This window comes from Microchirus variegatus (genome assembly GCF_963457635.1).
Source record: "Microchirus variegatus genome assembly, chromosome: 2".
NCBI classification, from domain to species: domain Eukaryota; kingdom Metazoa; phylum Chordata; class Actinopteri; order Pleuronectiformes; family Soleidae; genus Microchirus; species Microchirus variegatus.
In genome coordinates this window covers 36078061-36091532 of record NC_139803.1, presented here as the reverse complement: position 1 = coordinate 36091532, position 13472 = coordinate 36078061, and the positions used below count along the sequence as shown (strand labels likewise).

The 13472-nt window shown below is 40.5% G+C and overlaps 1 protein-coding gene across 1 annotated transcript in view; it reads left to right on the top strand.

The window, feature by feature from the left end:
- The window catches only part of mta1 (metastasis associated 1), a 49237-nt gene extending 37121 nt beyond the window's left edge, over window positions 1-12116 (top strand). The window contains exons 8-18 of the mRNA XM_083910745.1: window positions 368-467; window positions 890-1078; window positions 3343-3417; window positions 3579-3637; window positions 3783-4204; window positions 5832-5983; window positions 6697-6886; window positions 7246-7335; window positions 7743-7898; window positions 10067-10211; window positions 11769-12116. Of these exons, the coding sequence (XP_083766871.1) occupies window positions 368-467; window positions 890-1078; window positions 3343-3417; window positions 3579-3637; window positions 3783-4204; window positions 5832-5983; window positions 6697-6886; window positions 7246-7335; window positions 7743-7898; window positions 10067-10176 (1543 nt within the window). The 3' untranslated portion in view covers window positions 10177-10211; window positions 11769-12116. The remainder of the gene's footprint in view (window positions 1-367; window positions 468-889; window positions 1079-3342; window positions 3418-3578; window positions 3638-3782; window positions 4205-5831; window positions 5984-6696; window positions 6887-7245; window positions 7336-7742; window positions 7899-10066; window positions 10212-11768) is intronic.
- Window positions 12117-13472: the final 1356 nt, after the last annotated feature.

Below are 13472 nucleotides of genomic sequence, written 5' to 3'. Positions count from 1 at the left end.
GTTTCAAACCAGCCTCTTAAATCCTGGAAAGTCTTGAGCACCACCTCTGCCTCAGGAATCAAATCAAACAATGCCGAACTGTAGATCAGTTAAAAATACTTTTAAAAAAATCCTGAAAACGTGCGTTAATCATCAACATTTAGCAAGGACTCAGTATTTAACAGTATTTTTTTTTGTGTTTTGTATGATGTTTCTCTGTAATGTTGTTGTCTTGGTGCTGATATGGTCTGTAATGTTTAGTCTGTGTTTTTTGTGGTTCTTTATCCTTTTAGAGCTAATCAGCTAACAGTTAGTGCTAATAGAACGGCACCAGATATGTATGTTCAATGTTAAACCCAGCGTTGGTTTCTGTTTTTGTGTCCTGCAGGTCGGTCGGTACGTTTGCCAGAGCGCTGGACTGCAGTAGTTCTGTGCGACAGCCCAGCCTTCACATGAGCGCTGCTGCAGCCTCCAGGGACATCACCCTGGTGAGTGATACACACGTGAGCGCATGAATTTGGCCTGGGGTTAAAGTGGCATCGCACCACAGCTGGGAGACGAATGGGGCAACTAACCAAAAGAAAATACCTGCAGTGCACAGAGTGTGTGTGTGTATACACTGTGAATGTGTTTGAGGCCTTTGTGTGTGTGGTTATCTTTAACAAGCATTTGGCCATAGAAGCCTGGTGTTGGGTCTATTCTGCCCTAGATCTTATCCTCATATATAAAACATAGATGAGAGGCCTTCTAGCAACACACACACACACACAGAGACAAACTGAGTCTGAAGCGTTGCACAAGAGGCTGTAAAATGCAGCAGAATATCACGAAAAACATCTTCACATAATGGACAATGCGACAAACTCCTGAGACAATATTCCTACTCGTGTGTGTGTGTGTGTGTGTTCAGTTTCACGCCATGGACACCCTCCACGCCACGGGCTACGACATGACCCGAGCCATCGCGGCGCTGGTGCCTCAGGGCGGGCCCGTCCTCTGCAGGGATGAAATGGAGGAGTGGAGCGCGTCGGAGGCCAACCTGTTCGAGGAGGCGCTAGAGAAATACGGCAAAGATTTCACCGACATCCAGCAGGATTTTGTGAGTAATTAACCAGTGTTTTTTTTTGGATTTTATTTCCATCTGTCAGCCAAGGGCTAGTTAGTTTTAGCATTAATATTAGATGGGTAATGCTAATCCCAAAGCTTTCTGGTTGCTAGAAATACCTGCTTTTAAAAAAAATAAAATACTTCTCTTCAAACAAATCAAATGATTTAAATAGTACAGATAGTGCTGGTTCAAGGATCTGTCATAAAATCTCATACATAATTGAAGAAGCTAATACGACAATAACCCTTTAATTAACGAGTTCAGTGATTGATGAGGTTAACCTGAGGGAGAAGATATTTGATCGATTGGATTTTCTTTTTTCTTTTAATTTAATCATATAAAATGTGTTCTATTTATGTGGAGAGAAAATGAGCAGTGGAAACAGATGTAAGTGATATTGAGGTTTATTAAGTTGTGGTGAGGTGTCACAGTTACAATGTACCACATGTGGTCAGGGTCATTTTTTTTTCTCCTTTTTTCAAATGCATTTCAGCTTTTATGGCAGAGTCATACGTGGAAAATATATTGAGTTCGGTAACACTGTAGATTAGGGAACACATATTCACCATTAACTAGGTGCTTAAGTAGAGTACTAGCCCTTTATTAGTAATCATTATGCACGTATTAACACCTTATTCTACATAACCTTATTCTACCTCTATTACGACACAAATTAAGATTCCTACATAAGGTGTTAAAAGGGCCAGATGTAGCTGTAAGACAGAGTAAATGTCACTAAATGTAAACGCACCCTCAGAAAGACTTTGAAGCACTGGTGATTTCTTCAGCCACAATAAAGCTAGCTTTCACCACCGCATGGTTTTTAGGTTATGGCTTCTGTGAACACATTCTGCTGCGATCGCAGTTTGCCTTTTAATTCTTTGACAATTTGTTGTTTTTTCTTGAAGGCTAACTTTGGCATACTTGGCTCCTTGTTTGGTGTCAAAATGCCGACGTAGTTTGTACTCTTTGACGACCGACGGTGCCTCATAACACAAAAGACATACCGGTTTTTACCGGCCTTCCCATCTTTCTTGAAACTGCCTTCCATCTGCATCAATCTTTCTCTTCCTGGACATTTTGGGATCATTTGTGGATATTTTACTCTCAATTTCATTCGTCGCATGATGCATTTACAATGATACACTGCAAACTAGTGGCGGGATGCCGTCACTTCACAGGGGTAACACAATCGCCATGCATTGTGGGAAATGTAGTTTATGGTCAACACACGCCTAAAAGCAGCATAGACCTCGCTGGCCACATAAAATTATGTGGCGGGCCACATCTGGCCCCCAGGCCTTGAGTTTGACACGTGACCTAGTTAATGGTGAATGTGTGTTCCCTAATCTAAAGTGTTACCTTGAGTTCTTCTACATATAATTTGCATGTGGACTCTCAAATCTAATTGAGAGATGTATTCAGCACTCTCATTATTGCTGCTTATGAGTGCAGAAACTGCAGAATTAGAGCTGCATCTCTGCAGCTTTTTTTAGTTATTTGGCTCATTGGGTTTTTATACAGTGAACAATCGTCGTCTAATAAAGTAAGTGTGAGTATTACATGAAAGCAACTTTTCCTCGTTGCTGCTGTCGTCCTCTGAGTCTCGGGCTGGAGAAGCAGGATGCTGCTGCTGCCGCCGCCTTTTGTGGACCTTCTCCACCTCGTGTTGTGCTCAGCTCTCAATGTGTGCGTCACTCCACCACCTGGTGGCCGCCCGCCGTTGGTGCTGCTCACTCTCTGCTCTCAAACAACAGGACTTACACCACCACCATTATGGGTGGGGCCACTTCTTGACGGCTCCTTTTGCTTTGAAACTTCTCCGAGGGACTTTTGTCACTCGTGCTCTCGCGTGTTTACCTCCGCTCTACTTGTTTATGATTTACTCAGTGTTGTTGACATGTGTCACCGAGTCTGGTGTTATTACAGTGTCATATTTAGCTGGGAATGCTGAGTCAGCTTTTTCCTAGTATAGTATATTCCCCCCCTCCCCGGCTCACTCGGGACATTCCCATTTTTATTTCTTGTTTCGTGCAGATGCTGATCGAAACAGAAGTGTGGTTTGTGCTTGTATGGGTAGCCATGTGGTTTTTTAATATTTATTGACTTTAATTGTAACCAAACATGCTTTTAGTCTAAATTGTACCAATTTTGATGTATCAGGAGCTACAAGTCAAACATTTAATGTTCACTCCTTTTGTGCAGATTCTTTTTCTAATCAGTCCATCGATTGCACCGCTTTTCTCCTCCTGCAGTTGCCCTGGAAGTCCCTGACAAGTATTATCGAGTATTACTACATGTGGAAGACCACAGACAGATATGTACAACAGGTAAAAATATACATTTTATCTAATTTTTAATCAAAGCCTGGTCCGATTTAATGTAAACCCTGAATGCTATTGATTTATTTCATGAATTCAGTCACTCTTTTTAAGCTCAAGTAGGTGATAACTTTCACCTCTTCCTCCTCTTTGTCTGTTTTTTGTTCCAGAAACGATTAAAAGCAGCCGAGGCGGAGAGCAAGTTGAAGCAGGTCTACATCCCTAACTAGTGAGTCGTTTGATGCACAAGTCTCTGTGTGGAATATTGACTTTAATAATCATATTCATGAGAATTTGTTTCTTGCTTCTTTGCAGCATTTCTTCTATTTCAAAGATGAAACTCAGTTTTTCTTCATTGTTGTTTTCCTCCACAGTAACAAGCCAAACCCTAACCAGCTGAGTAACAACGTAAAGCCACCTCTGGTGAACGGAGCAGCAGGTACAGTCGTCCCAGGACCTCTGGGCACAGGACCTCCGGGCACAGGAGCTCTGGGCACAGGACATCTGGGCACAGGAAATCTGGGCACAGGAAATCTGGGCACAGGACATCTGGGCACAGGACATCTGGGCACAGGAAATCTGGGCACAGGACATCTGGGCACAGGAAATCTGGGCACAGGAAATCTGGGCACAGGACATCTGGGCACAGGACATCTGGGCACAGGACCTCCGGGCACAGGACCTCCGGGCACAGGACCTCCGGGCACAGGACCTCCGGGCACAGGACCTCTGGGCACAGGACCTCCGGGCACAGGACTGACCCCCGGCCTGGGCAGAGCCTGTGAAAGCTGCTACAGTGAGTTCACTTGTCGTATACTGTATCTTTCACCTCAGAAAAGCTGGAAAAATCCATTCTGATTTACTATGTGAAAACAAACGTCTTGTACTAAACGCAAAGAGAAATGTACGTGCGCTATTAGAGCCCTGATACACAGGCTTATTTTAAAGTATTGCAATTGTTCGTTTTCCCATGTGGACACGAAAAAAAACCTATATTGGGATAAGAAAATCATCAGTTTACTTCATCTTGAAATGATGAAACACACTATCAACTCGATCTGGTGCTGTACACGCATTATTTGATTTATTAAACATTTTTTGCAGTTGAATTTCCGGCTAAAATCTTGTATCTTGACAAGTAAACACTGAATTTATCATCCGGTGTTTAAAGTGTAATGCTCAGTGTAGTATTCTCTGTAATGTAATACAGCCCCGTGGTGGAGGACAGCTGACTGCAGGAGTCTCAAATCGAGCTCTGTCTCTATTTAAGTTGCTTGTTTTGGAACTGGATAACCTATGATGGTGTGCGTCTCCCACTGTATGACTATATTTTATGTATGGGTTGGTCCTTTTAAAAGGTCTTAAAATGTCTTAAATTAAAATCCGGTTAATTAAACTCTTGAATTGTCTTACATTTGCTGTAAGTATTACATTTTCAGACGGTGCGTTTAATGTCGATGGGAAAGCACAGTGGCCCACCATACAACATCTAATAGTGTGCATTTGTTTGATTAACTTGTAAATGAGAGACTCCGCGTTTGATAGCCCTTTTTACAGTAAAAATAAATTGAGTATTTTCTCCCAACAAAATTGTTTTGACATTTTTGGGTTTTAGATTATATTTGGTGAGGTCTTAAAAAGATCTTAAAAAGCATTAAATTTGACTTTTAAAGTGGTGCTAGAATGGCGCTTACGCATTTGTTGCATTTGTTCCATATCAAATTTGATATGGCATTAATTGAACCTGCTTTTTACCTTTTCATTTTGTATTTATTTTAGTGTTAAAGGTGTCAGCGTTGAAGCACATTAGCGCATGATGCGTTTCCGTGACGACTGACTGGAAAAAGAAGCGCATGACCTCATGTTTATGTGCCGCGGCACCGGATTCCAGGCACTGTTTACCAGTTAGCTCCGTTAGCTGCATTAGCTCCTTTAGCGCCGTAGCGTGCCTACAGTTGAATTGCAGCTCTGTTTTTAAAGATTAGCGTTACTTTAGAAACTAATTTTCACAATCGGTAGTCGCATAAACATGACGTCACGCATCTTTTTCCGGTCAGTCGTCATGGAAACGCGGCATGCTAACGTCGTTAAAATGCACAGCACTAATTTATTTATAATCTATAATTGTCCGGTCTGTTTTTCTGGTGCTGCTGTGACACAAAAAACACCACTGATTTACTTAAAGGGCTCAAATTAAGTCCATTGTATTTGTCCGTGATTCACATTTTAATTGCACGTTTAAGGTGGAGAGGAGAGCGAATGGCAGCATCGTATTGTCTGACCTATTTTAGTGGGTTGTAGTTAATGCAGTGATGGAAGATTAAAGGCTGTGCACATGACAACATCTCCATGATTATACGTGGATCAGGAATGCGTGTTCTGTAATGCCTGAGTCCTGTTTGTTTGTCTGTGTGTGTGTGTAGCCAGCAGCTCCTACCAGTGGTACTCATGGGGACCTCCCAACATGCAGTGTCGCTTGTGCGCCTCCTGCTGGACCTACTGGAAGAAGTACGGAGGGCTGAAGATGCCCACGAGGCTGGACGGAGAGCGGCCTGGACCCAACCGCAGCAGCTTGGTAAACAAAATAAATAAATAAATAAATAAAAGCAAACGTGCACTGCTGTGAATAAACATGGAGTTATTTAACCTGTAAACCCACAAACACATTGTACTCATTTAGAGCCTCTGCTCCTTGAGGGAATAGTTGATTCTCTATGGAAAATCTACAGTGCATAAAATCTGCAAAATACGTTTTATAATGTGTGATATATATTCTTTATTTGTTGGTATTTAAATTCATAAAAAATACAAAACACGTCTTCGCAGAGACTAAAGGGACTTCCCGAAATTGGTTTTCCGATGTGAATCTTTTAAAAAAACAAAAACAGACTTTCTCTTTACGTTCCTTGTGAGTCATATATGATATTTCTGCTCACAAATTAATCACAAAGATTAATTTTCCCTTCATTGTTCACATAAAGCTTACAGTGAGTTTCGATAATCATAACTGATATTAACACCTTAACCGGGGATCATCAAAACAGTCTGTAATATATATAATAATAAGCCAAGTCAAGTGACATTCAGAACCGCCTACTAACCTAATAAAGAATGTATGCTGTTCCTTACATGTATGAAGGTACGTTTTTTGCGACTTAGTAACTTTGTTGTTGTTGTCTGTATTCGTTAGTTTGTGCTCTAATTAGCTCAGTTTTTCCTCTCAGTATCTGTAAACACCTGTTTCTACATCCACACCACACTGACTCGTTGTGCCGCCTGTGTCTCCAGAGCCCCCACGGTTTGCCCCTGCGTCACAGCGGCAGCCCCAAGTTTGCGGTGAAGACGCGACAGGCGTTTTACCTTCAGACCACCACGGTGACGCGCATGACTCGCCGCCTCTGCCAGGACATCATCAGACCGCGGCATCTGGCCAGGCATCCGTACCTCCCCGTCAACACAGCAGCCATCAAGGCAGAATGTGAGGAAGCCGAATTCACCCCCAAAAAAATACCTTTTAAGCTCCAGTGTGTGAGAATTAGTGACATCTAGTGGTGAGGCTGCAAACTGCGACAAATGGAGGACTCCCTGACTAACCCGTCCTTTTACATATGTATATTATATATTTATATATTATATATATTCACTGTTTTGCTAATAAACCCGACTAAATGTTGCACACTGAACATTTAAGTCCTTTTTTTATGACAAAAATGTACACGTTAGGTGAACGTGAAGCAGCAACATGACGGATGTTTCCTTTTCTCCTGACATCTCTCCTCTAGTCGAGCTTTTATCGTCTGAACCCGTGCGATTACCTTTTTTTTTGTCTTTCTTCAGGTGCTCTGCGGGTGCCCGATCAGCCAAAAAAGCCGGTGTCACTGAAACCAGTGGACCGTAAACCTCTGGAGTCTGTGGTTCGGTATTTAGGTAAGAAGACGCTAAAAAAAAACATCATTATACAACATTTCGAAAAACTTTTTCAAGGAGGGATCATTTATTATTTTTAATGATTAAATATTCATCTCTCAACATTATCCAAAGGCTTTGGGTCTGGATTCTCTCACAAATTGCAGATAAACTTGAGATCATGAGGGCCTCTCTGCTAATCCACCGCTATAAATATGGCTTTTTATTTAATGAGTTAAAAATAAGCCATTAAACTCAACATAAAATGTGCCACCGCTGCTGTGTTACAGATTAGATTAATGAGTCACTTACATTGATTTAATTCTATTTTCTGTATCCCTCGTTTGCTCTTTGTTATCCTCTCTGCTTAACAACCGGTCTTCTCTCCTTTCATCTCTCTCTCTCTCCCTCTTTCTCTCATGTTTCAGAAGCTCATCCCTGTCCAGTGAAGCCCAACCCTCCCATACGAGGAGGCTCCATCTCTACAGGCAGCCTGACGCCCATTAAATCCTCTCCCATCCTCAACAATGGCTCACCCACCATCTTAGGCAAACGCACCTATGAACAGCACAACGGGCTGGACAGTGAGTGTGTGTGTGTGTGTGTGTGTTCTTGTCTGTGCTTCTTTGTGAGGACCAAAAAAAAAAAAACATACAAACTAAGAACATGTCCAAAAAGAAAACGGTCTTTTTCTTTGCCGTTTTCAAAAATTCCCCCGTAAAGACGTAAGTGGCGCTGTAACGTTGCGCCAAAAAACAGAGAAGAAGACGTTGTACACTTTACAGATATTATTAATAACGGAAACAGAGACAGAATGAACCGAGCCAACGGGAAAGAAAGGGAAATGCTGTTTCCATGTGCACATTTAGCGATTTTTCCAAAACCCTGACACTTTTTTTTTCTTTTTAAAACAACAAATCTACCGAATATCTGTCATAAACTCAAATCATTTATGAGAAGGAAATGCACAATTTCACCGCACGAGTGAGATCCATCCGTGTTTACTGTGGGCGGAGTCAACAATCGCTGATCTTTTTTGTGTATTCAATTAAAAATAGGTTTTGTTTTCGATTTAGATTAGGGAACACAAGGTTAACTAGGTGCTTACTAACATGCATTTAAGTAACAAACTAACCCTTTATTAGTAAATATTAAGCACTTATTAACACCTTATGTTGGACAAATCTTAATTCATGTCATAATGGAGGTAGAATAAGGTGTTCATACATGCTTATTTACTAATAAAGGGCTAGTATGCAACTTATATGCATGTTAGTAAGAACCTAATTAATGGTGAATGGTGTGTTCCCTAATCTAAAGTGTTACCAATAGCATTAAATATAAGCATAAAACTATATAATTGTGTTATGTCTGTGAGTGTTCTAAGAATACTGCATGTCTGTCTTTGCATTTTTAAGCTTCAAAACTCCTTGTTTTAAAGGAGAACTCCACCGTTTTGATAAATTTGTCTTATGAGAAGAGCTAGGTTTGGCTCTATAATACGGTACGACATCGATGTCACGTCCTTTAATTCCTACTATCAGTCCAGTATAGTCTAATGTACCAATTTTACAATCACTCATTTGTTAATTTGTTAATAAAACATATGTGCTGATGCACTACAATCGGCCGCTTCACATTATCGGATTTTACTTTTACAAACAACGCAGCATAAATTTGCCGCTTCCTTAAAGTAAGTAAAGTGGACATAAAAGACACACGTACAGTATTATTGCTGCTTTTCACCATTTAATTAAATTATTATAACTTACAAAAATATATTAAATTTAAAAAAAAAAAAAAAAGCTTTAAAATCACAGATAAACCTGAGTAATGAGGATATTTAAGAGATTAAGAGAAAGAGAGCGAGCGCAGGCCCGTCCGAGCTCCCTTGCCGAAGGGTTAAGAGTTTGGGAGGTTCTTTTTTTTTTGTTTGGGTTGTGTCCCATTTTTCTCTTTCCCCTGTGAAACGAGAGAGGGGAAGAGACAGACTGTGAGATCAAGAGAGTGTGAGAGTATGCCAGGGAAAGATGGAGAGAGGGAGAGAGAGAGAACGGGGATTGGGTCGGTCTTGCTGCTTTAGCTGGAGGCTACAGTCTATGTTGTCATGGTAACTGCAGAGAGGAGGAGGAAGAGGAGGAGGAAGAGGACTTGGTAAGTGTATCCTGAGGGGGAAAGCATCTCCACTGGTCTGTGAGTCCACCTCAGGCTGAAGCAGGGAAAAACACACCACGAGGAGATTAGGTGTGGGACTGAGGCAGGATCCAGGATTAGGGATTTCTTCTTCTTCTACTTCTTCTTCTTCTTTTTTTATTGAAACACAAACTTATCAGCTTAGTCACTCACATTGTGGTAACTTGGCGGATGACACCTTTACATGCTACAAGTAAGGATTTATTCATTACAAAGATGACGGTAAAGTCCTGTGTGGATTCAACTCCTGTTTATTTGAGATCATATGTATGTATTATATTTATATACAGACAGAATTTTAGGGTTTTTTTTCTAATTCATCCTGATTCCTTTTATATTAGTTTCAAAGTTCATTCGCATGGCATTTTATTTTGAAATTATTTCTCATAGAAACTGCTGGACATTAACTGGAGAAAAAGAAAATATATATATATATATATAGGGAGATAACTGAAAGTATTTAATGCAGCCACTAGAGGGCAGAAGATTTTATCCTTCATACATGAGGCAGAGGCAGTGGACTCATGCACTTCCTCATCTCTATCTCTCTCTCTCTCAGGCTCCAAGTCCAAAATCCTGGCTCCGCAGTGGGACATCATGGCCAAAAGGATGAGCGAGGTGGGACGACCATCGGCCTCGCTGCAGGACGAGATCCACGAACTGGACTGAAGCATCTGTGGGGAGACCAGCAAAACCACAGAGTGGTGAGACATTTTCTGTCCTCCTGCAGCAGCAGCAGCAGCAGCAGCAGCAGCAGCAGCAGCAGCAGCAGCAGCAGGGGTTTCTTTTCTGTCATACATCTCCTCTGTCCAATTGTGAGTGTTGTCCTGTATTAGCACCTCCCCTTTTTCTTCTGCACTACTTCAACTGTGGCATAAGAATTTTCGTCAAATTCTAATGTCCAATCCAACTTTATTTATAAAGCACTGCCGAAACATAGCGCTGTACATCGGAGATGAATAAAATATAAAGACATACGACCTAAGAACAAACAGTTTAACATGCAATGAAACAATAAAATACTGTAGAAAGTAAGAAAAACACAAACAAGTCGTACAATAAAACTGTAAAAAAAAAAGTTCCCTATTACGTTCTCCAGTTCAAAGACGAGCTGGAGACGTGAGAGGGACGTCTGTCTGACTTCAAATTAAAGTGTGTTGCAGTAAGTATAGTTTAGTAGTATCTCTTTAGGTCCACCTTAAAAAAAAGTAAATCGAAACTTAAGGGACAGGAAATGACATCAGCCACAGAAGCTACTGGGAGCTAACAGCAGTTAGCATTTGCAAAAGTGATCATCTGCAGGCTCTGGCAGGCACATTACTGTCATATATAACATGTATCCACTGGACAGATAAATCCTCTGAGGCTGGAAGTTGTGTAGAACTCTGTGCTGCACTGTGGAGCCAAGAATAGAACTTTTTCACAGAGTTCTAGTTTTCAGATTCTATTGCCCTCGCCAGCACTCTCAGGTGTTTTACGGATGAAGCGGGGCTTTTGATTTAGCGCCTTGTGACGTCCCAATGAGCGCAGAAGTCAACATCGTGTGTTTTATCTCCTGTATTTAGACTGAGGAGGACCACAAAAACACAAGTGAGTCATATTTTTTCACACTTTAGCGACTGAAAGGACCTCCAGAGTCCCAAATATAAGGATTTCAATGATTTTAAAAGTTTTTTTTTTGCATAATATATTTCCTTTAACCAACTTGTACTTGGTACTTTTTTTTTAGTACCTGCTCTGGTGAGGTTTGAAACTAAAATATGACGTCGTCGGAGAGTGTCGTCAGTGGAAGAGTCATGACTGCGACGTCCGACACGAGAATCAAACCGAACGATTGCGGACTCTAGATCGGTTGAAAAGACTTAAAAATCCTGAAAACGTCCGTTAATCTTCAACAATTAGCAAGGAAATGTCTAAAATCTCAGTATTTAACAGAGGAGTCTGGTGTATTAAGCGACAGCACTGCGATCGTGAGCCAAATCGCAACCCGTTAGGTCGTATTTCAGTTCAGTGACTGTGTCGGAGCAGGAAGTACTGAACTAATCTTCTGAATTAACTGATTCTAATGATACATGGAAAAAACAACTGATTTACTGTGGCTAGTTTGGGTCACAATGTGCTATGATGACTCCACCCACTTTAAGGAGGTACAATAGTAATGGAAAACACTTTTGTACACCAAAAATACACGTCTACCTATAAGAGGAGAATCTGAATTCTTCATAATCGGTTTCTTTTATGTCTTTGTTGTGTTTTGGCAGCAGAGGAGGGTGGAGCCACAGACGAGGGCAGCTGAGAGGCGACGACGACGTCATCCACGTTTCTTCAGCAGGCGCTCGTCTGAAAACCCAGTCGATAATCGATCACTTTAGCTGTGATCAATCAGAAGACTGACTGTACAGGACTGTGTTTATTACTTACATTCTTGTTATTACTGTCATTGTAATTATTGTTATTGTTATTATTATAATTTTGTTTGTTTTGTTTTTTACCAACTATAACTCAACTTGTTTGTCGATCAAACGATGGAACTTTTAAAGTTTCGTAAAACAACAACAACAAAAAAAAAAAATGCTTGCAAAAACCCTGTGGAAAAGGGTGGAAGGACTGTAACATAACGCCACTCGCATCTTCTGTGTTTGTTTGTTTTTCTCTTTTCTTTAACAATTTGAAAAATTCAACGAGGAGACGCACTTTCATTTCAGTGATTCATGTTTAACTCCTTGTCTTTGGTTTCATGAAATTTAAACGCTTTACGGGGGAAATCTTCGGTTTTGTGAGGCGGCCGCGCTCTTCGGGCCAGAGAGGTTTAAATTATTGAGAAGGACTCGCTGTTTTTTCTACCTTTTTCACAAGTAATGCATCTATGCTTCGATGATGTAATTAAAAAAGACAATTGATTTTCCCTCTTCTTTTGGTGTCTGTGCACGAAAGGTCGAATATCGCGCCGATTTCTTTCGCGTGGTATTTACTCACAGCAGGACATGAAATCATGTTTTTAAAAGCTAGTTTCTGAAAACCTCGGTATGAGAAACAACTTAAAACACACAAACAAATTTCTTCTTATTTTCCCTCTTCAGCCAAAATAACACGTTGCGGTTCAATCAGAAATGGTGTGCTGCGATTTTTCTAAGCATTTCGAGTAACTACGGCCCATTTTGGAGCCTCGCTGTGTCGTCACGACGTGGTTGAAACCTTAAACAGGTCACATGACTTGAGACTTTTCTCACCTCAATCAAAGTTTTGATACACATAACGCTTTTTAAGTGACCACAATTAAATTTTGTACTATCTTTTTTTTTGCCTTTTCAGATTTTACAATGAGTAAAACACTGACACTGAGCGGACTCTTCTCCTGCCCACAATTTCCAACCTACACAGACAGTTTTTTTTACATAAAAACGTTGCTATGGTTGTTTTCTAACCCTGTGTGTGTTTTCACTTTAATACGACTTGCGTTTCTTCTTAAAATCAACGAAAAGCGCACACTGTTCTGGTCAAACCTCCGATTGACTCCCATGTTAAAAATTCAAAGTCAATTCACACCTGTTTTAAACAAAATGTAAATGTGGGAGCTCCTGAAAGCCTCCATACGCACACAAACCAACATTTGATCTGTATCCTCAACCGTTCTTTAAAACATGTTACGCTCTCTGTTTTTCACCGGTTTTGGACAGTTAGAAAACAGGTGTTTGTTTACATAATTATTTTGCATTATAATTTTTTTTTTTCTTTTATTGTGAAAAGTTGATGGCTCCATTTCAAATGAAACACGTTTATTAATGTGGCATCAGAAAAGAAAAAATTGAATATAATCTCTCAAATCTCATATTGCCCACCCCATAGTGAACAGATTTATTTATTTTCTTCCCCCAAACGTTTTTTATACTTTTATACTTATTATAATTTGCATACCTTACTGAAACAAATAGCCATAAACTTTTGATGCATCTATAGATAAAAAA